Below are 23,949 nucleotides of genomic sequence, written 5' to 3' on the forward strand. Positions count from 1 at the left end.
GGGGGGCTCTAGACAAATGAAAAGGAAGGAAATCAGAGATTAAACCGAGAAGTATTCTACCTATGTCCTCGAATGTCAGACTGATCACACACGCCTCCAAGTGCGATCCTGTGGAACTCTCGGCCCAGAGTCTTGGCCACTGATCTTCCCACGCTTGTTTTACCAACGCCAGGAGGGCCGACAAAGCACAGAATGGGGCCCTTCAGGTTGTTTTTCAGCTGTCTGACAGCCAAATATTCCAGCACTCTTTTCTTCAATTTTTCCATGGCATAATGGTCATTATCCAGAAGAATCCGAGCTGCTCGAATGTCCAGACGGTCTGTCAAGCAACCCAACAGAAACAATCTGAGCATGTGGAATTTTTCAGTGGGAGAACTCCTTTCCAGGCTGGTAAGAGTCAAAATAGTTTTTTGAAAAAAGATGTGACAAGAACAGGCTTGGTTTGTTCTAAATGAGTCTTCAGGGAGACCCGGACTTGGTTTTCTTGCTTAAAAAGATTTAGTACTTTCAGAAATAGTAGACACTACATAATTAAAAACTCAAGGAGTTAATACTCATTTCATTTGGAATGATTTTCTAGATACACATTATTTCTATGGAGACAAAATTTCTACATATGTGCTGGCATGTGTTCTTTTTTTTTTAAGTGTTTTTTTCTTATTACAATTAGTTATATATGCTCATTCCAGAAAACCCTATGACACTAATAAAAAAAGAAGGAAATAGTCACCCATAATTTCATTTCTCCCCTAGAGAACATCACTACCTTCACTTCAGTATGTATTATTCCAGATTCTGTGTGTGAGGGGGTGTGAGTGTGTGTGTGTGTGTGTGTTTGCGTGCACACATGCTTACATACCTATTTTTCAAACTAAGATTATATGGGTTTTCAAGTTTTGTAAAATGTTTTTTCACTTAATATGTTACAGACATCTTTCAGTGTCAAATGTATTGTTCAGTAACAGTTTAGTGGGTACATATTATTCCATTATTTAATTATCCACACTCATTTAACTAATTCCCTATTGCTGAGCATTTAGGTTATCCACAAATCTTTATAGTTATAAAGCATGCTTCACTGTGCATCCTTGTAACTAAATCTCTACATGTATCTGTAATTATTTCCTTCAGCTAATCTTCTAAAACAGAAGGGCTGGGTCCAAAAAAAAATTAAGTCAAAAAAAAAATTAAGACATAAAGAACTGCCTAAGTTCTATCCATTAAAGTCTCACCAGAAATGTATGAATTAGGCCCTGTTTCTAGAGCCAAGCTTTCATTAGGTTTACTCATGTGCTTCAGGCTCTGAAATAATCACAGATTAAACACTAGGTCATGGAAGCCAAAAGGAATTCATCAGCTGGGTGGCAGCTAGAGGATAATCCACAGCCACAATACTGACAGTGAAGGAAGAAAACGGAAGAGAGAAAAACACACACAAGTCAACTCTTTCAATCAGTTATTTGGAACCTGTTATACATTTTTCCTACAAGAAAAAAAAAATGCCTTAAATGGTAGTTTGGTTCCCAAGCTAGTCTACAAAAACCCAGGTAAGCAGTAATGTATGTAATTTAATTATAGTACTATTCATTTTAGTCAGAGTCCTGGCTGAGTGATTTGGAAAGGGAAGAATAAAATTTCTTTCCCTTTCCTGGCTTCAGAAGCCAACCAATGAATATATGAATAAATGAAATATAGAAAGTTTCCTGTTTCATGATGCTAACCCTGACACTAAAACCTACCATAGTAAACAAACAAAAAAAACCCACTTCAGACCAATTCCATTTTGCATAGCTCTAAATATTAACATGCTTGTAAATCAAATCTATTCAAAGAGTAATCTACTAAGTCCCAGTGGGATTTATTTTAGTTATGCAAAGATGGTTCAATATACAGTTATCAACATATTTATTATATCATCATGTCCAAGGAGAAACACTTTCCATCAAACTGTCATTTTGTACCTAAAAAGGCACTTGTTATATGCAACATCCATTCCTAATTAACATTTAGTAAACTAAGAATAGAATTCTATGTACTTTAGAAAAAAATGAAAACAGTGAAAGAATTTCTTCTAATATGCCACATAAAGACAATTTTAAAAGTTCTTTCAAACTTTTAAGGAAAGATAATTTCCATGTTACGTATTGTTGTATATCTTTTCTATACAGGATGTATCTTTTCTGAATATTCTTTTTAATGATTCAGAATGTATGTTTCCTATTACGAATAATACTTGTAATTAAACATAAAAAATTTAAAACTTACATGAACATATATTTCTCTATTTACAATTAGAAGATTGAAATGGCATCTACTGGCTCCCTCCATTCAAGATGGAAAATCAACAAACTTATTTCCTCCAACTCGTTCCTCTCTGCTTTCCTTTCTGCTTCTGATAATCTCTACTTAGGTAAGCTTCCCTTTTCAAGAATTATGAAAGACATTTTCACAGTTTGATGATCTTACTCATAACTATTTAGACCTAAGTCTATACAGTACTGGTTTAGAAGCTCAACATGACTACTTTTATACCACAATTTACCCATCTTCAGTTCTCCACTGAAATGATGAACAATGAGAAGTGTTTTTGTGATGGGTACTTGAGTGTTATGAATCTCTAATGCTGACCACAACCAGCAGAAACTCTCTGAGTTGTAAAGAAAAAACAAAAAAAGCTTTGCCTTGTTTTCATTTTTCTTGGTTATTTCAGTGAAGAATAGGAGCTAGCACTCTGCATTCAAATAAACATTTTGCCCTCAACTCTCCACAATTACATTGTATGAACCTGACGAAAATTCCTAGTTACTAATTAATTTCACTTTACAAATAGGACAAGTGGGGAGGGCAGGAAGCCAAGAGCGATTTACTAGGCTACTAATAGCAAATAATAAAACCTGCAATTTTAATATTCTCAGGCCATTATACTAAATACACCCTGCATTTCTCTTAAGTCATTAGTTAAAATAAATCCTGAAGCACAGAAAAGTATTACCAAAAGAACACCAAAATTTCAAAACAAGACCCTTGGTGTTACCAAGTTACCTAGATGTGCTGCTTCACATTGTGCACTAGCCCTACTGTCAAAAGAGAAAACAACAGGGTCTGGAAATTACCACCACTCCATCAATGACACAAATAAATACCTATCAAACACACACCAAAATGGAAGATGTTTCATTTCACGCAGATGAAATGAAATCAGAGCAGTTAAACATGTAAAGTTTAAATGTAACTTTCTTTCCCAGGTCTAAACTAACAGGGAGCAAGACCCTCTCCAAATCTCACAGAATAGGACCACTTCACTTAAAAGTAGGCACTGGAGAGTAAGGAGTTAACCGAAGACTATCTGAACCAAAATGTATTTCCTAACAGCCCAGCTAGATCCAGACAGACATCAGAACTCAAACTGACCAAGTGACAACTAGGGGCTAATTCAATGGGAATGCATGCTCCCCTGCGTTCATCTTACTACAGCATTTCTAGAAAATTTTGAATTAAGAATGAAACCAAGAAATTCAGCTTCAGTTTGTCTGGTAAAACACCGTCAACTAGAAGGCAATATTGTCATGAAGGTAAACATGAAATAAATTAAGAAATAAACTTACCAACATAGTCCATAGCAGCTTTATATACAGTTGCCAAAAACCTAGAAACAACCCACATGTCCAAAAACAGGTAAATGGATAAACCAATTACTGATAATATGCAGTAACATGGATGAGCTTTAAAATAATTATGCTGAGTGAAGGAACCAAACAAAGGGGGGGGCACATACTATATCATTCCATTTATATAAAATTTTAGCCACACACATTAATGTGTTAAGTGAGCCTATCAAAAATAACTAATTAAAATAGGGTTGTTTTAACCTTAACACTGCCCCAGCATAACACAAATATGCTTCATTCTGGACCCTCTTTGAGACAAAAATAATTTTTTTGAATGCTCAGTACCAGAGAGCATGGTCCTCTGTAGATTAACCGAAAAGTTTTTTTTTTTGGAAAGTATTTTTTAATATTAAAAATTCAACATCCTGAAATCTAGTATGTATATCATACCTCATGTGGGGCATAAACGTACTTTTTAGGGCTAATGCTTCAAATTTTTCTAGCATTGTTTTAAATGTAAGAGTTTTATTAGCCTGGATAATATATCTGTTCAATTTTCAAAAGTCAACCATACAGCTATTCTTATGCCAAAAGTAGTTCAGGCAATCAACCCCCCTGCTGAACTCAACAAACTTTGTATGTGAACTTGACAAAAGAGTGTCCAATAACAGACATGAATGCAAATAAAATGATTCTGAAGATTCTGAAAGACGATTGAGTATATTTCTTACCCCAAGAAAAAATACATAACAAATACATAAGAAAACTGGTATAAAAATGCTCCTGATAGGTAGAAAAATTCTACTGAAGGATAGAGAGATAAAAAGAATTTAAACTCTTTAAATAAGTTCTAGTGGGAGAAAAACGAACTTCCAAATGGTAAAACTGTTCCACTGTTATCCTGTCTTTATATGTAATTATTTCCTTTAGAAAACATAAAAGACTTACTGTCTCTAGTACTGAGTTGTCACTTATTGCCGACTACCTCAAAACTGTTTTGTTTTCCTATGTTCCTGACAAAGAGCACATAAATATAAGTTTATTGTCTATCGGTATTGAGAAACACATATTTCACCAATTACAGAAAATCTTACTTTCTCCAAAATTAGGCGAAAGGTACTTTCCATGAAGCACCTTCTTCTCCTTTTCATCCTAAAACCTAAATGACACAAGTTTAGTCTCTAAATAGTTTACATCATGAACTACTGTAACAGGAAGATTATCAATGGGGAGTATTTCAACAGAATTTGCTTGAGCTTCCTGAGTGACAATCAGACTGCAAAAAAAGGTGTTATTTTGTTTGCTCACCAGTTGTACTTTTGTTCCAGGGAAGTTCCACCATAAGTTCTAAATAATTTCTAGTCAGAGCATATTCTGGCATCGACTGAGGCATTTTTTTGAGCCTGTGTGGAAAGAATACATAGCAAACCTGTTCAAGAACATAGAAAAATTCTGTAAAACAGAAAAACCAAGTATATCTCCCTTTCACGGTCAGATATATCATGCATTTTTGGCTAAACAAATCTGAAAAAGGTTTTAAAAATCTAGTTAATAAAATGATTATTTTGTTTTAGACAGATACCTGCAAACTGGTGGGGAACACTATATGTGATTCTATCCTTGAAGTATGGCCTTATCAGTATCAGTATCTCACAGGGAGGGTCTAAGTCACACTTACCCATTGATTTACTTAAGTGCCTAATCATGCATAATACAATAATTACATATTGCTTTGTATCAGAGATGAAGTCAGCTCACCAGATATTTAATTTAAAAAATGCAACTTCCATAATATATGCAGTGCGTAATAAGGTGTTCTGCACACAATGCAGATGTTCTGCATTATTAACTAATATCAGAGTGAATATAAAATATGCCTCAACAACATTTATACTCGTAACTGTGAATCTCAGAAGTCAAACCTTCAGTTACTGAGCATTCAGTTAGGTTGATTACAATTCACTCATAAAAGAAAATGCAATATAGTTACAACGTTACAAGTATGGAATGGAAAAATTGGTTTTCTATTTAACCCTGAGATTATCCAGAAAATGGAATCAATCCATATACCCTATCCTGTCATCAAGGTTCCCCTGTACATTATCTTGTACAAAGAGAAAGTGACAGTCCCTACCCTCTAGAGTTTATAATCTAAGGAAGAAAACAATAACTGAATAAACATTATTTCTAAGCAAAATATGGTCTTTTATTTTGGCTGCATTGGGCCTTCATTGCTGCACGTGGGCTTTCTGTAGTTGTGGCGAGCCGGGGCTACTCTTTGTTGTGGTGCGGTGTGTGGTCTTCTCACTGTGGTGGCTTCTCTTGTTGAGGAGCACAGGCTCTAGGCGCACGGGCTTCAGTAGTTGTGGCTCGCAGGCTCTAGAGCACAGGCTCAGTAGTTGTGGCGCACGGGCTTAGTTGCCCATGCATGTGGGATCTTCCCAGACCAGGGCTTGAACCTGTGTCCCCTGAAATGGCAGGTGGATTCTTAACCACTGCGCCACCAGGGAAGCCCAAAATATGGTCTTAAGACTGTGAAAAGGAACACTACCTAACACCATACACAAAAATATACTTCAAATGGATTAAAGACTTAAATGTAAGACCATACACTATAAAACTCTTAAGAGGAAAACGTAGGAAAAACACTCTTTGACATAAACCACAGCAAGATCTTTTTTGACCCACCCCCTACAGTAACAGAAATAAAAACAGAAATAAACAAATGGGACATAAACTTAAAAAGCTTTTGCAAGCAAAGGAAACCATAAACAAGACAAAAAGACAACCCTCAGAATGGGAGAAAATATTTCCAAATGAAACAAAGGATTAATCTCCAAAATCTACAAACAGCTCATGGAGCTCAATATCAAAAAAACAAACAACCCAGTTAAAAAATGGGCAGAAGACCTAAATAGACATTTTACCAAAGAAGACACAGATGGCCAAGAGGCACATGAAAAGATGCTCAACATCACTAATTATTAGAGAAATGCAAATCAAAACTACAATGAGGTGTCACCTCACACCAGCCAGAATAGCCATCATCAAAAAATCCAGAAACAATAAATGCTGGAAAGGGTGTGGTGAAAAGGGACCCCTCTGCACTGTTAGTGGGAGTGTAAATTGATACAACCACTATGGAAAACAGTATGGAGGCTCCTTAAAAAAACTAAAAATAGAACTACCATAAGACCCAGCAATCCCACTACTGGCATATACCCTGAGAAAACAATAACTCAAAAAGACACATGTACCACAGTGTTCACTGCAGCACTATTTACAATAGCTAGGACATGGAACCAACCTAAATGTCCATCGACAGATGAATGGATAAAGAAGATGTGGCACATATATACAATGGAATATTACTCAGCCATAAAAAGAAACAATAAAATTGAGTTATTTGTAGTGAGGTGGATGGACCTAGCGTCTATCATACAGAGTGAAGTAAGTCAGAAAGAGAAAAAACAAATATCTTATGCTAACGCATATATATGAAATCTAAAAAAAAAAAAAAAAATGGTACTGATGAACCTAGTTGCAGGGCAGGAATAAAGAGGTAGACATAGAGAATGGACTTGAGGACACAGGGTGGGAGAGGAAACCTGGGGTGAAGTGAGAGTAGCATCGACATATATACACTACCAAACGTAAAATAGTTAGCTAGTGGGAAGCAGCAGCATAGCACGGGGAGATCAGCTCAGTGCTTTGCGATGACCTAGAGGGGTGGGATAGGGAGGGTGGGAGGGAGGCTCAAGAGGGAAGGAATATGGGGATATATGTATGCATATGGCTGATTCACTTTGTTGTACAACAGAAACTAACACAGTATTGTGAAGCAATAATACTCCAGTAAAGATCTATTAAAAAAAATAAAGACTATGAAAAGGCAGTTGCAATAGTGATCATGCTTGATAGCATACAGTAGGTGGAAGAGTTGTATCATTTATACTCAGCATTTGAAGAAAAGACTAGTGAAAGTGGTATTGATTCAGGAGTATTAAAAACATTTTGAGAATCAGATTCTGGTGGAGGAATGAAGAGGAAAAAGCACTCCACAGATCACAGCTATAACCTGAGAATTAGGAAAGCCATAAAGATAAGAAATATAAGAGATAAGAGTTGACAATGGAAAGGTAAGATGAATAGAGTGGTCCATGACTATACTAAATATAAGAAAAGGAGAAAGATCAAAGAATATGAAACAAATGACTCAGCTTTGTAACGCAAAGTAGCAGATTCATTTCCATGAGCAACAATTTTTAACGTTAATAAGCAAAGTGAAAATACTAGTGAATGGATAGCTTCTACAATTTACCTTTTTATCTCTTTGACACAGACTTTGTGGGCCTGGTCTGGCATACTGGATGTCCGTATTTTTTTCTCTAGCATGACAATGTCATCATTGTCTTCATCCTCATCCTCATCTTCTAAAGTACCTGGGATGTGTGTAATCCTCCTAATAGGGCGTATTGCTATAACCTAAAGCATAAAGTAGAGAAGTAAAACCACATGTCAAAATAAATTGGAAACGAAGTATCGAGCTAGACATATACATTTTTATGGCTAGAGTCTAAATCTTTAGGAACTAAAGTTCAGAATAAGTAGGACGCACATGCACATATGGAGGGAGCAGGATTTAAAAATCAGACCAAGATAAGGTGGACATGATTCTTCCATATATGCTAACACTACCAGCATGAGACAAAAAAAAAAAAAATGCAAGGAACTGGCTACTAGAAATAATTAAAACATCTAAGAATTGTCTTTTCTTGAGCTACTACTACAGCCACTATTTCCTTGATAAACTTATGACCACTTACCATTTGACAACTGAATAAATTCCATTTTGCCCCCTACACTACAAAGTTTCTCTCTAACATCTTTACTCTTTCCACCATTGCTTCTATTCTGTTTGTCGTCAACACACAGAAAAGTCTTCCTCCTTTCAAAATATTTTATCTTACCTATGGTCCCTTCCAGTTATACTTTACTTTCCTTGTGATGTTCTGCTTTTCCAACAAGAGGCTTTAACCACCACTTCCCCTTCCCTACCAATTACTTAGTAATTTGTACTTTGTACTTTGGCTTTTGTCTCCATTGTGCTGAAATTGTTCTTTGAAATCCAACAACATTCTCCTTTGCCAAGTCAAATGGTCTTATTTAAGTTCTCTTTCTCCATGACTCTCTATCATATTTTAAAACTACCTGCTCTTTTGAAATTCTCAACTCATTAATATCATGAATCAACTCTAGCCATTAATGGAGCAAAATGGTATACTGGTATTTAATTTAAATGCCTCAGAATTTATTTTTTAATCTATGAAATTACCTATTTAATATATTCAAATATATAAAGTTAAAAACATAAAACAGTAAAAAAAAAGTAATTTTATAAAAACAGAAATATTAAATACATACTTTTATTCTCACATAAGTCATTAGCAGACAAAATTAATAAAATATATTAAAGTATGAAAAACTAAAAATAAAATATTTAAGTGAGATTTTTTAAAAGCACATCAATTATTTCATTGCTGAGACAAAAGTACTTTTTTATGCAATTTTTCCCCAGCTGCTAAAAGAGAACTTTGAACTCTTCGGGGAATAGGCAAGGAGACAGTTTTAGGCAAACTCTAAAAACTGTCCTCTGATTCCTACATTTTCAAGTAACAGTTGCTTGCTTGATAATTTTCTGGAGCAACTTTCTTTTTAAGCAATGGTAATATTAGTTGCTAGCAAGCTGTAAGTTTTCTGTCTCCCAATGCAGAGTATGCACTGGCTTGTCCTTTTGCACAAAATAAATAACTGAGTTGATCTGATCTCAAGACAGAAATAATTCAGATTTCTGGCATTTGCTTTCAATGGCATGGTGTTCTAGAACACCAACCACCAGATAAGCTGCTCCCATCTCTCTCATTCTCAGCCTACTTTCCTGCTCCTTCTTTAGTCCCACCAGGGAGGAATCCTTCACGTCTGCTCTTCTGTCTCCATAATGTCTTCTCTTCAATGGAGGAACGCTTCTGTGCTGATGACCATCAAATCTGTAACATTATTCTTAACCTTCCACTTAATCTCCAACAGCCTTCTGGTTCTCCAATAGCTTTCTGAGAACCATCATTTTCACTCTTGTCCACATCAAATATATTTTCCTGATCCTAACTCTGCCCACACATAACAACAGTAAAACCAACAGCTCAAAGTAGTCTTCAGACAGATCGCATCATCCATACAAATGCACAAATCAATAGAGAAGTGAAGGATTATTTGATAATGGTGTTAAGTCAAATAAAAAGGGAAAAAATAGAACTGCTATCTTTACCTTATTAACAGGGCAAAATAAAATACATATAGGTTAAAAAGTTAAATACTTTTTAAAAATCAACAAAAGGAAAACTAAAAGTAAAGTGGATATTATCAAATCCCGGGAGGATACAGGACTCTAAGCTTAGAAGAAAGGAAATGACTAACAGTTTGTATATTAAAATTGAAACGTTTACAAGTTAAAACAAAAAAGTCAGCCAAAAAATTTTAAAAAGTAAAAACAATTAAATTTTTAAGAAAGCCAAATTATGGCACAACATACTGACACAGTCCTTTTAGGAAATAATTTTGTGGTATGTTCTTAATAAATACTGTGTACAGTGAAAAAAAGTCATACTCAAAGACACTCATCATGGTTATTTGCCAATTTTTAAAATACTGAAAACATCACACAATGTATGGCAGAAAGAAAAATGGCTTAGGAAACTATCCCTTTCCATGATTACCAAAAGAAAAACAAAAAATGAGAAAATGTCTACATGCTTAAAAGGAAAAAAAAAAAAAAAAAGATCCAGACATCGAGAAGTAGCAGAGGGAAACAAACTAAAATTCAATTGTATCAGTAAGTTGAGTGTAAGAGAGAATGAACTTGTTTTCTTCTTGTTCCTTTCTTTATTTATTCCCCCATTTTTTTTCTTCCAAAAAAAAAAAAAAAAAAAAAAAACCCTGAATCTCACATCACACAAAAACAACTAGGAACCTGAAGAAATGGATTAAAAGAAGCATTTACCCGCTTATCATCATCTTGCTTGTGTTTTCTGGTTTTCTGAAGCAATTTCAGGCCTTCGATTTGTCTGACAAGCAGTGGTATGGTCATCTTGAACCGTTCCTCCAGACTCACAGCATCTAAAATCTGAGGAAATGTACAGCGTCTCTCTCTCAGAAACACATGCTCCAAAAACAAGGCAGTCAAGACTCATGACTTAAATTGAGTAGAAAAGACAATTCTGTCAATATTCACAGCTACACTATGGCTAACACAACCAAATTATCAGCAAGGTAATCTGACACAAATATCAGAATCCTAAAAAAGACAAGAATAAAAATACCTTGAGTTTCCATTTAAAGATGAAGCCTTATGTATTGTTCCAAGAGCAAGAACAAAACACATTTTATGTCAACTCTTTCTGGGAATTATTCTCTTAAAGCCCAGTCTACATATTAGGTCTATACAAACTTTAGGTTCAAAATGTTAAATTTTTACATACACAAGAGACTAGGAGCACTTTTAACGAACCTCCACTAACGATTTGTCTGAGTGACTAATGCTCTCTGGTCCTTCAGTAAAACACCCTTGCTAAGCCTACAGCCAGGTCACTCTCTAGAGCTCCTGCCTTCTCTGCTCCTACCAGCTGAACCGAATTCTTGTGTTGAAACCCAGCCTGTCTGCATTAGTTGCACTTGCTAGTGTAATTGTTAGACTGAAGTATTAAATAAACTGGGGATTTATTTAATAAATAAGGAGGGTTGTTTCAATGAAAACTAACTTTAATGTTCTAGGAAGATTCAATAAAGCAGACTGCTTAAAAATACTACAAAAATAAGCGTGCAAGAAAACTTTATAGTTTGCAGGAAAGACATTCAAATCTAAGAGTCCGCGCTTGGATTATTTTTCAAGTATCTTTGAAACTCATTTCACTTTAAATAAACAGAAACTGAAAATCATAAAAAAATCATAAATATCGCATCATAGGCGTGGTTAACGTAAGAAACCTGAAGAATTCTAACAGAGCAGGCCTATACACAAGGGAAAGTTCATGGCTCCACACTTTTAAAAAGTAGTGAGAGCATATTTATATTTTTAAGTTAAATTAAATATTTACCTTTTTTTTTATTATTCTAGCTTTAACTTCTTCCACAAATTGACAGACTACCAGTACTGATAATGCAAATAAAAGAACTGCCTAAGTAAACAAAAATGTAAAGCAATCACTTTAAAAGTCAACTTAAGCCTCGTAAAAGCATCTTAACTACTTCTGAGTCTCCAGTATCTTACCTGAAAGTCAAAACTTACTCACTATCTAGATCTCAATAGGAAGTGACAAAGCAACGGGGCATTCCAGAGTGGAACACTGTTACCTGGAGCTTCTCTTTGTTGCTTGTTCGGATAATTGATGTCAGAATGTCTGGTAAAGCTTCCCTCGGAAGACTGTCTAAAAGACGTCTCAATTTAGCAACTGCGGGGACAGACATATCCAACATTTCAACCAACTACAAGGGAAAAAAAAGTATTTTTAATGAAATATGGCATTATTTGTGAATTTAAAAAATCAAATTGTCATAGAGGTTTAATGTTTTGGCCTCAGAGAAAGTCTTTGTTTCTGAAAAATCACTGATTATTAGAGTCCCGGCATTTTTACAGGACTCAGAGGAAAAGAGAAGTACTTTTAAAATGTCAATCAGAATGAAAAGCAAAAATGGCTCAAAAAGTAGATAATACTAATGTTTATAAAAGGCTTTGTAAATTTGTGATTTGATTTTATTTTGGAAAAAAATTAAAATTTATAGAAAAATTGCAATAGTACAAGAAACTCCTTCCCCTAAATTCACCAATTGTTAACATTTTGCTACATCTGCTTTCTCTTTCCCCAACTCTACACACACACACACACACACATACACACACACACTATTACTGCTGAATGTTTTACAATAAATCACAGACATCATGACCCTTGTTCTTAAGAACCAAGGCATTCTCTTACACAATCAGTGTAATTTTCAAATTCTGGAAATTTAACATGGTTGATGCCATTATATTAACCAATCGGTAGCTGAAATACTGTTTTTTAGTAGAACACTGGATTAACTAGAATCTGAGCACTGATTGCATGATTTTTTTAAAAACAACTTCCAGGGTATAGCCTGGAGTTAAGACAGATTAAGCTCAAGGCAACCTTTCAGTAACTGTGATAGTCACTGGGGCTATTGACAAAGTTTCCCTTTCCTTTTCAACTCATGGTAGGGCTGCTCTTTCTCACCTTTGAATACAGATGTATATGGCTATGGGTCCTGCCTTGAACCATGAAACATGAGGGGAAGTGACAGTTCCTTCTGGGCAGAAGCATCAAAAGCCATTGAGAGCTCTGCCACATTTCCTTTTCCTTCCTCAGCAATAACGGAAGCACCTTTAGAAATGAATCTCCAACCTACCGGGGTCCCGAGGTGACTCTAACTGCTAGATCACCACACTCGCTGGTTTGGGGCATGAAGTGTGAGTGAGAAATACACCTTTGTCATGCTATGTGACTGAGATTTTGGAGTACTTAACACAGCAAAACTAACTTAACACCATACTGACTAACACAGATGATGTACCAAATCCTCATAGAGTCACTCTAATGAGATTTCATATGCCAGAAATAATCAAACCTCTCTAAAAGCACTGTAACTTTGGAATCTATCTGTTACCTGCCTAGAGTCAAAAGAATTAAAGCATAATTATGATGACACTGTCCAGGTGGGAGAAGTAGATAATAAAATTTGAAAACTCTTTCTCCTAGGAAGTCATTCTAAGAAAATAAAACAGTCAAAACTCATTCTCCAAGTACTTATTGAGTACAAACTATCTGTCAGACACAATAAAGTGCTCAGTATAACATGGTTAAAGCAGGGATGAATTCAAGTTTGGTAGGGAAAAGAGACCTACAAGACAAATTTCAATACAACGTGACAAGCATTATATTAAAAGGGATGTTTGAGCGATTGTGGATACGCATGCAAAGGAGCACTAACAGCCTACAGGAGTTGGGAAAGCATAAGTCAAATCTGAAAATTCAGAGAAGGAGAAGCACTCCTAGCAGAGAGAACAGAAGGTAAAATCACAAGAGACATGAAATAACAAGATGTGAAGCTCTTTGACATACAGCGTGGCTAGTACTCTGGGTATAAATGGAAGTAACTAGAGTTGCGAAAGGCCTTAACGTTATACCAAGAAATGTGGACTTCATCCTAGAGCCGTTAAAGTCTTCTACTCAGGGGAGAGGCACACCCAAAGCTTATTTAGAAAGGATTAGTGAACAGGTGGGTGAGAAAGAGAAGCAGCTAGAAGGAATCAGAAAACTCCTGAAGAAGTCTACTGCTGAGGGCTGTAGAAAAAGATGTCGAGGGGATGGAAGAAAAGCATTAGCTGGAAACAATCCTAATGTCTAAGAGAAATGATAAAATTATGATATCCCAACTCAATGGAATTCATAAAAGTACTTAATACAAAAGTTAGATATGGATAAGAAAACAAAACAAAAACTGAATAGGAACCAAGACCAGAAGACAAGCAAAAATAAAATTGGATGCATGATGGCAGTAAATAATGGTGATGTTTCTCTCTAAAAATCCCTTTAATGTCATTACAGAATCTTTACATATTTAAATGTTTTTTGTTGATTGATAGTGGAGAGAAGTAAAGAACAAGAGAAAGAAGCTATAAAGCTATGTCCAACAGAAGAACGGAGACTCAGGGAGGATTACTCAGGAAAAGGAGGAGAAATTCTATTTTCCCCTCTATTTTCTTCACTCCTAAATAGCACATTCACTTACTCTGGTTCTCAAACTGAAGTCTCTTTCAGCCCCCACAGCAGCTGTAGTGCCAAATTTTCTATTCTTCTATTGTTGTTCACCACACTAGCAATGTGTAGCTTCAAATGCCACATCAGGTACAAATACCATAGGCTATGAACACCTGCCTATGCATGCCTAATGTGTGCTTCCCTCCCAGAATTCTAGAGGATCAAGGTGGTTTCAGCCATACTTGAAACCATGGGCTTAATCTTCCATACCACTCACAGTGTGATCCTGACTTCTGAACCAACATAACGTATAATTTGATGCCTAGATAGTCTAGTGACAAATAGCTTCTGTACAGTATTCTAATTTTTAAGATTATTTAGGTTTAATAACTACCTGGCTTGGAGACACTGGAAATTATAAGGAAAACTCTAGAAATACTCTTTGGAAAAAGTTTAGGAAGGGTTGGCTAGTATGTCCTAGAAAGATTTAGGTACAATCCCAGACAAAAGCAGTTTGAAATCAATGTACTATAATATATTGCGAAATCATTTAAACATATACTGCCCGAAACTTCACCACTCAACAAATTCATCACATCTTAGGGCAACGAAGAAACCGAAGAGGGTTTTAAGGAAAAACTAAAAGCAACTCACTTGTACTGCGTATTTGTAAAACTGTTCCGATAGTTCTCCTAGCTCTTCCCTAGTCTTACTGGTGTTGGGAAACTCCTCCAGCCAGTCCAACTGTTCCACTTTGGCAACAGGATATGGCTTCTCTTTTATGACCTGTACGATCTGGAAACGGCACAGGCCCGTAATCAGCAAAGTATAGTGGGGCTTGGGCCAGTTACTGCCCACAACCTGGACCGCCAGTGCAGCTGTCCCAATCCTGAAAAACACACAGAACATCAGTATTACAAATGCTCAATATGGTAGAAGAGAAACTCACCTCAAGAATAAAGACTCAGACGTAGAGAATGGACTTGAGGACACAGGGAGGGGGAAGGGTAAGCTGGGATGAAGTGAGAGAGTGAAACCGACATATATACAGGACCAAATATAAAACTGATAGCTAGCGGGAAGCAGCGGCATGGCGCAGGGAGATCAGCTGGGTGCTTTGTGTCCACCTAGAGGGGTGGGATAGGGAGGGTGGGGGGGAGACACAAGAGGGAGGGGATATGGGGATATGTGTATACATATAGCTGATTCACTTGGTTGTACAGCAGAAACTAACACAACATTGTAAAGCAATTATACTTCAATAAAGATGTTAAAAAAAGGAAACCTCAAAAGGGTTGCCTTTTCTGAGAAGTTCATTAAAAACCAAAGAACGTCTAAAGTGCAAATGAATTATTTCTCTATTTAATTTAGCATCCAGTACACGGTCTTTTAAGTCCCTACCATCTGATATGGGGCCATCTCATTCTAATTAGCCATTCAAAAATTAGGTAGAGATTCCTAAACATTTGGATTATTTAAGCATAAAAACATGAGTAAAAGCAGTTGAGATTTATATAGCTTAAATTAATTTTGCCAGCTAGGAATAAGGCAATCTTACACCAGAATATATATGAGCATTTTAAACAGATTTAAACAGCGTGATGTAAACCAATCTAAGAAATCCCCTTCTGATACCAGTTTTGCTACTAACACCAAGCCAGGTTTTTTACATAATCAATCTATAAAACTGCCATCAAATCTGAGAATTAACATGTATGTCCTTGAATTTTGAATTTCTAAATCTGGGGCTAAGTATCAGAGGCCACACTTTCATGGACTGAGGAGAGTTAGTCACAGACCTACATCTCAGGAAGACGTAAACCTAGTTCTGTTTAAGTGGTAATCACCTCACCTAACACTAACTGAAAAAGTTATACTTTAAGTCTTAGCTCCATATCATGCAATTCTGACCAAGTCACATATAAACTAATTCACAGAAAGAAAGTTTCATCCAGACTAAGCTGAAGTGATACAAAATAGAAAGATCAGTGTTCAGAGGACACTTCCAGATCCCAAACTACCATTATATTTTCTCCCCTCAGGCATAGGAAAGGTTGTAATTTCAGAAAAGAAACTAAAATCAAAGTGACCAGAGCTCTCAACACCCTGGGACAATGGTGACATTGGAATACGACACTTACCCGTCTCAAACTTACTGATAGCACAGACAGTACGTGCATATTTTAGTGAGCTTGCTCACTTCTATATGCAGTTAATTCTTGATTAGTTCCTTGTAAATGATTCATTCTGTAGATTATCTGTACCTTTAGCTTCCCACCACCACTCAGTTTATTCTGAGCTATGTATATAATTTCCTTAACACCCTTCCAGGCATATCACGTGGATAGGGGATAAAACTTGATTTAAACAATAACTTAAATGAAAAAATTAGGAAGATAATTTGGTGGAGAGAAAAAACATCATGTACTTTAAAAACCTGAAATGATCTAGCAATCATCTGTTGAGTTATTTGTGTTGTGGCTGTTTTTCTTCAGTCACTAATCAAACAGTAGGTTCTATCTCCCATTCCCTTAAAACTAACTCCGACTGCCTAAAAGAGTTAGCCATACCTAAACTGATTAGAGACCAACGAAGACTATATATAATTCACTGCAGATGGCAACCACCAATGCTTACACAATGCAGAAAGGGTTTACAGTTCTATATACAAGAAACATTAACAGACAAGAAACCGGATTCCTGGCCTAAGGGGTTTACATACTAGAAGCCAAGGAGAAACCAGAGAGAGATGAGACAAATCCAAACTTCCAGATTAGGCAACAAATTTAATTATTTGAGGTATGTCATTGATTAAAGGTAAAACTAAAAGTGAGTTTTCTAACAAAGCAAATAAAATAGTTTTCCTAACTGTGAAAGGAAGATGTTCCAAACTGAAAAGAGATTAAGTTGGATTTATACTATGCTTTTCCTCCTAATAAAATATATATATATATATATATATATAAAGGTCTTAAATATGTTAATTATTTCTTGCTTTAAATCACTTATAGTTGACAACATACCTAAAAAAATAAAAGGGTACATAAAAAGAATGTACCCTTTTTAAAGAAAAAAACATGATGTGTGAAATAATTAGATGGCTAGAAACAAACTACCTAGTGAAAGACATTTGGGGTAAAAGCTCTGGAAAGAAAGATGACGTTTAATGTTATTTTAGACAAGTTGCATTGCATGTTGGGCTCTAGGTTTTACATATAAAAATAGGTAAACAAAATATTCAATTAATCTAATACTTTCCTTCTAACTATGATCCATATGATACATAGGCTTTGTATCAACTTAGTCATCTTTCAAAATATTCTAGTTCTTCTATTACTATGCACTTTATTAGGCACGACCAAAAGCAACAATTTGATTTTGCAACAGATCCGCATTTAATAGTACCCAAATGTGTAGTGCTTTTTCCATTTAGGTAGTAGCTCTGTAAATCTACACCTTAATTACTGTGGTATTTTACAGTTCAAAGAATTTCTGAAATTTCTGAGAACTACTCTCAGGGTTGTTAAAATATTATTTTAACCCGAAGTCTGACAACAATGGGTAAGATCTGTATAATTTGGAAACTGACTTAGATAATATAAGTTTTTGAGAACCATCAAAATACAGTGGTGGGAAAATCTAAAAGCGGCACTACTGCAAAAAGCAGTTTTCCAAGATGAGGATAGCTGTGGTCTATTTGCCAACCACTTGCTTTTTTCTTTTCTTTCGTTTTTTCTTTAGTTTAAAGCCCTCCATTTTTCTTGGAATCCTTAATCTTCCAAATCTTTTTTCCAAATAATGCTACTTCAGTTCTGCCCATATTAAAAGAGAGAATATGGGGTCTTCCCACTCCTTCCCCCAACCTCCATTTGTGAAATCTACACTTAAAACTACCCATGTGGGCAATGGTTAATACCATTAACATACAGGGTTATTGCTTTGCAGTTTACAAAAGGCTTTCATAGGTATTATTTCATTACACACCACCTTTCACCTCTGTGAGGAAGGTAGCACTTTATTAAAAATGAGTAATTCAGATTCAAAAAGGGTAAACAGGTTAGTTATCCATGATTACAAGGATATTAAATAGCAATAGGGGAGTTGAATTAGGTTTTATGACAAATTTTACTCTTTTCCCACCACAATGGACAATATGAATTTGTACTTATAAGAAGTATAAAAATAAACACTTAACATAGCTTCTAAATAGCTGAGATACTGCAAAGCACAGCTATTATTTAATATCTAATGTTCACATCTTAACAACACTTAAGGAAGAGAAGTATTTCCACCAAAGCTCTGGAAGCAAAAGTTACACACTTCTGGGAAAGGACCACTGAAACATCTTTTTGGTTTTGACTTGGTGTCACCCAACTTATCTTCCTGAATATCTGATGATTTGGAGCAAAATTTATCATCATTGTTAATAAAGATTTAGAAACAAGTTAAGAGTCTATTAGGATAGTCCCAAATTCTACCACAGATGAGGCTTCTGTGGCTACAGGATTTTTGATTTTCACTCCTTTCTTGAAAGTTCATTTCTCAATTTAAGAAACGCAACTTGCAGACAGACCTTCCTTAAAAAGAGTAAATGCAGGGCTTCCCTGGTGGCGCAGTGGTTGAGAGTCCGCCTGCCGATGCAGGGGACGCGGGTTCGTGCCCCGGTCCGGGAAGATCCCACATGCCGCGGAGCGGCTGGGCCCGTGAGCCATGGCCGCTGAGCCTGCGCGTCTGGAGCCTGTGCTCCACAACGGGAGAGGCTACAACAGTGAGAGGCCCGCGTACCGCAAAAAAAAAAAAAAAGAGTAAATGCAGACTTAGGAACATCTAAGTAGCGCTATTCATTACATACTTGCTAATATAAAAGATTAAATTTTAAAATCTTAGTGTTATCAGGTTTCTTGAATGCTGAAAAGTGCTAATAGATACAAATAACAGTAACACATGGATAGAGACTTGGCAAATTAAGAAACTGTGTATCTGCTCTATATAAAGCATTCATTTTTTTGTCAGACAAATGCCAGTGAAACTAATTTGGAGTCCTAGAGATGAAGTACACAGAAAATGAGGAGGGACTGAGCACTCAGCACTATGGGGAAATGAAGGCAGGTGCCCTGAAGAATGGAAGGCTGGGAGAAGACTGCAGGGCAATCTTGAAATGCATGAAAGGACAGTGCACAAGGAATGCTAATTATCCATTTGCACTAAGAACACAATGGGTCACTGAGGAGCCACTAAAAAGACAGTCCAGTGAAGCAGGGTGGCCTGAGGTGGCATGGGAACCAAATTCTAGACTGTGGGAATATTATCCAGAGCTCTTCCTGTGTTAGGCGACATGCCTGCACACTGACGTGCAGATAGGGACTGTGCTGTTCAAAACGGTAAAGGAAGTGGTTCAGGTAAGTCAACAACTGGCCCTGCCAGTTTGTATGACAAGGAACCCAGGGGAACAAATTACTTCTGCTGCTCCCTGAAGACTGAGGCATTGTCACCTGGATGGTCTAAAGGAAACAAGGGACAGGAAGAGAGCCCTCACCGTCCCTCTGAGGTCCTACTACCACCTGGAAAAGCAGGTAACTGGGGAAGGACAGATTTGTGTACCGAAACAGAATAACATTATAGACAATGTCGTACTTGTACTATTAAAGCTCTTTTAGGGACTTCCCTGGTGGTCCAGTGGTTAAGTCTCTGCGCTTCCACTGCAAGGGGGTGCGGGCCAAAATAAAATAAAATGGTTACTTTAAAAAAAAAAAAAGCTCTTTTAACTTTTTAAAGTAAGAGCATTTAAAGGTGATATTAGAGAAAAAAGACATTGGAACCTAATACTAAGGAATGCAATGCAAACTTTCTACAGACTTTTCAAGTAGCAAATAATATTTCTAGGATAACGAGATGGTCTGGTGGGGCCTTATAATGCTGAAATTCTATGAAGAATTTTCTATGTATGTTTTCTAACTTAAATGATTAAATTTTAACACTGCTATTCATTTAAAACAAAGGCAGCAATATGAACAGCAAGGACCAGATTACCCATCATCTGATATTAGTGATTACTTCCAAGCAGAAGAATTTAGTTGTTTTGGAGGAATTTACATAAAAGAAATTAAAAACCCTCCAAAATCTTGCCAGAATCATATCAACAAATAGTCACTCAAGCCTGAAACATGACTAATCTACTTTCGAAATTCACAGTGTACCCCTGGGTAATCATCAGAACTAAAACAAAACACCTTATCAAGAGCACTCTTGCCTCAACAGGCAACTAAGTGCCTGGGCACAGAAAGCAAAAAAATTAGGGGAGAAATAAACAAAGGCTAAAGGAGTGGGGTCATACGTAGGGAAACCAAAATCCAACACAACTTATCACAGTTTACTGAAACTTGAAAAGTATCCAATTTCACTCAAGCAAGAAGCAAAGTACATCAAATGGGAACCAAAATGTTTTCCATGCTTGAGAAAAGCAAGGCTTTTGCAATGTGGACCAACAATGGACTGCTATGGTTTTTTTTGGTTTTGTTTTGTTCTATAAGGGGAGGGGAGGAGAACCAAATCTCCTTTGAGAATGTTAACAAAGCTATGGACTCTCCTTTAAAAGGAGAGTATATGATCACAAGATTTTGGACCAAAATAAGACATTCCTAACTCCCCCAAAACCATTCAGAGTCAGGCTACACCTAATTTTAAAAAAGGATAACTGTAGGTGAATGAGGGAGAGGCTCTAAGTTGAAAATACAAGAAGAGTTAAGGAAAGGAGGCAGGGGCTTGGGAGGCTTGAAGATAATGGCATTTGTTGAGAGCATACTACATACCAGCGCTGTCTGGTAGAAATATAACGTGAACCACATATGTAATTTTAGTAGCCACATTAGAAAATAAGACAAGTGAAATGCTAATATTTTACTTAATTCCAACATTTAATCTATATAAAATTTATTAATCAACAACACATTTTTCATACTAAATTTTCAAAATCTAGTGTGTAGTGTACACTTACAGCACATTTAGGGTGACCAACCACCCTGGTTTGTCTGGAACTAAGGGTTTTCCTGGGATATAGGACTTTCAGGGCGCAAACCAGGACAGTCCCTGGCAAACCGGGACAACTGGTCACTCTAATATACTATCTCAATTTGGACAAGCCACATTTCAAGGGCTCTGTAGCTAGTGGCTACAGTACTGGACAGTGCAACCATTTATCTAGCCTGGCGCAAAACAGACCACACACATGTGATTTCACTTCTTCATAACACACGTAAAAGACGGATGCCGCTAGTTTCCAAATTACTGGTGAAGAAATAAGCACAGGTTCAATCTGTCACCCAAAGTCACACAACTAGGGCCATGGTGTAGGGGAATCCAGTGGTAAGCTTGGGGCCTAAGAAACGTTACGATATGAGAAGAGATGAGAAGATAGGAAAGTTCTAGAACGGGAGACAAGGGACAATGTGAACAGGGAAGGCCCTTTAGGAAGGAAAACAGAAGCAATGAGGGGAAGAGAGAAGGCAGGGGGCGGGGGAGGCAGGGAGTGTGTTAGGCACCCCCAAATTAATAAGGAAATGGTGCAATTTAGGATGGGACGGGAAAAGAGAAAACGTGAAGCAGCCAAGTATCTCCGTTAAGAGGACAAAAGAGGTGGGAAGGAAGTTAAAGAAGGAAGAAGGGGTGGGGGAAGGGAAGAGAGGAAGGAAAAGAAAGAGTGGGGCCTGGAAGGTTAAGAGCACCGGCCGGCCTAGGAGTCTGAAGACCCGGGGGCCGGGAAAGGAAATTCACATCAGATGGTGAGCAGCTAATCGTGCAGCTTTCACGACTCCGTGAGTCATCTCATTTAACGGCCACAAGGCATTCCTCTGTCACCCCAGTCTGGCGCGTGAGTCGTCTGAAGAGGCGGAACACCGCCGCGGGGCTCCCCGAGCCCCACGCCCCCCCGAGCCCCACGCCCCCCCGAGCCCCACGCCCCCCCGAGCCCCACGCCCCCCCGAGCCCCACGCCCCCCCGAGCCCCACGCCCCGAGGCCGGGCCGGGTCTCGGGAGGAGGCCGCGCCGCCGCCGCTGCCGCTGAGCCGCCCGGCCTACCTGTGCAGCGGCGGCAGGTCCTGCGCGTCGCTGGCCGGGTCGGGAGTGTTGGGGATGACGCCCAGGATGGTGCTCTGCAGCGACGTGCCCTTGAGCAGGCGGCTCCGCACCAGCTGCAGGTTGCGGGCCGAGTCCACACTGGTGCGCATGGTGGAGCCCGGCAGCAGCACGCCCTCGTGCGTGAGCAGCAGCGGGAGGCGGCTGGGGATCTGGATGGGGCTCAGGGACGACATGGCGACGGCCCTCCGCGCCGGGAGAGTCCCCAGGAGCCCGACGGCCGGCTCAGCGCGGCCTACGAGGCAAGACCAACCCTCACAACCCTCCGCGCCGCCGCTTCCGGCCCGCGCTCCCGCCGGCCCCCGGGCTCTGCCGCCGCCCCACGCCGTACACACGCGAAGAGATGCGCACTCCGCCCGCCGGAGCGACCCCTGCCTCCCGGCCCCGCTACTCCGCTTTCTCCAGAGGCTCCCACAGAGCGTATGCCCAAGGATGATCCCATGTAAATTGTGTCCACTTGAAATGTTTGTACCTTTCTATTCGAATTGATTTTAGATGTACAAAAATATAGTAGGGAGTTTCCATGTACCTGTCACCCAGCCTCCCCTGTAATCATCTTACACAATCATCCTTCAACTATTAAAAACCAGAAAACTAACACTTCTGTTATCTAATGTATAGACTTCCACAAGTTTTGCCAGTTTTCTCACAAATGTCCTTTTTTCTGGTCCACGATCCCACTTTTCATTTAGTTGTGCTGTCTCCTCAATCTTTCTTTTCTTTTTTTCTTCAAAGCTTTGCAACTTTTAAAACGTATTGATCCCTTAGTTTGTAGAATGTCCCTCAATTTGGGTTTATCTGATGTTCTCTCAAGATCAACATTATACATTTTTGTCAGGAAGACCACAGAAGTGATGTGCCTTAGTGATACATGATGGTGAAATGTCTTACCAATGATGATTTTGACAGTGATTACTTGGTGAAGGTATAATAGTATCTGCTAGGTTTCTCCACTTTAAGGTACTATTTTTCTCATTATAAGTAGTAAGTATGTGTAGGGAGTTAAGTCTACATTTATTAATTGAAATCTGTAAGAAAAAGCTGTCCCATCTCCCTCCCCAATAACTGAATAATTTACTTATTCAATTACTTTTTATGTTAGTATGGACTCGTGGGTATTCAGTTTTTTATGGGCTATCATGCAATAATATCATGTATATCATTGCTTGAATTTTTTCAGATTTGGCCCTTGGGAGCTCCTTCACATTGGAATTTGAGTTGGGTTTGGCTGTAGTTTGCAGACGGAAATCTTTCCCCCAATATGAAGTCCAGCAATGCTGTCAGAATCCAGGAGGGAATTGAAAGTCTAGTCACGACAACATGCATTTGTTGAGGGCCTGCTGAGTGCAAGGCCCTGGTCTGATTGTGGAGGGTAGAGA

The 23,949-nt window shown here is 37.9% G+C and overlaps 1 protein-coding gene across 3 annotated transcripts in view; it reads right to left on the reverse strand.

The window, feature by feature from the left end:
- The window catches only part of LONP2 (lon peptidase 2, peroxisomal), a gene marked incomplete at its 5' end in the record, with an annotated part of 89,345 nt that extends 66,599 nt beyond the window's left edge, over positions 1 to 22,746 (reverse strand). For 2 of the 3 annotated variants that reach the window (XM_079723896.1, XM_079723897.1), the window contains 7 exons: positions 61 to 319; positions 4,917 to 5,011; positions 7,930 to 8,093; positions 10,666 to 10,788; positions 12,015 to 12,146; positions 15,095 to 15,329; positions 22,514 to 22,746. In XM_079723896.1, coding sequence (XP_079580022.1) covers positions 61 to 319; positions 4,917 to 5,011; positions 7,930 to 8,093; positions 10,666 to 10,788; positions 12,015 to 12,146; positions 15,095 to 15,329; positions 22,514 to 22,746 — 1,241 coding nt within the window. The remainder of the gene's footprint in view (positions 1 to 60; positions 320 to 4,916; positions 5,012 to 7,929; positions 8,094 to 10,665; positions 10,789 to 12,014; positions 12,147 to 15,094; positions 15,330 to 22,513) is intronic. The other variant, XM_079723898.1, reaches the window with a different exon arrangement.
- Between the last annotated feature and the right edge of the window lie 1,203 nt (positions 22,747 to 23,949).

This window comes from Hyperoodon ampullatus, assembly GCF_949752795.1.
Source record: "Hyperoodon ampullatus genome assembly, chromosome: 18".
Lineage (NCBI taxonomy): Eukaryota > Metazoa > Chordata > Mammalia > Artiodactyla > Ziphiidae > Hyperoodon > Hyperoodon ampullatus.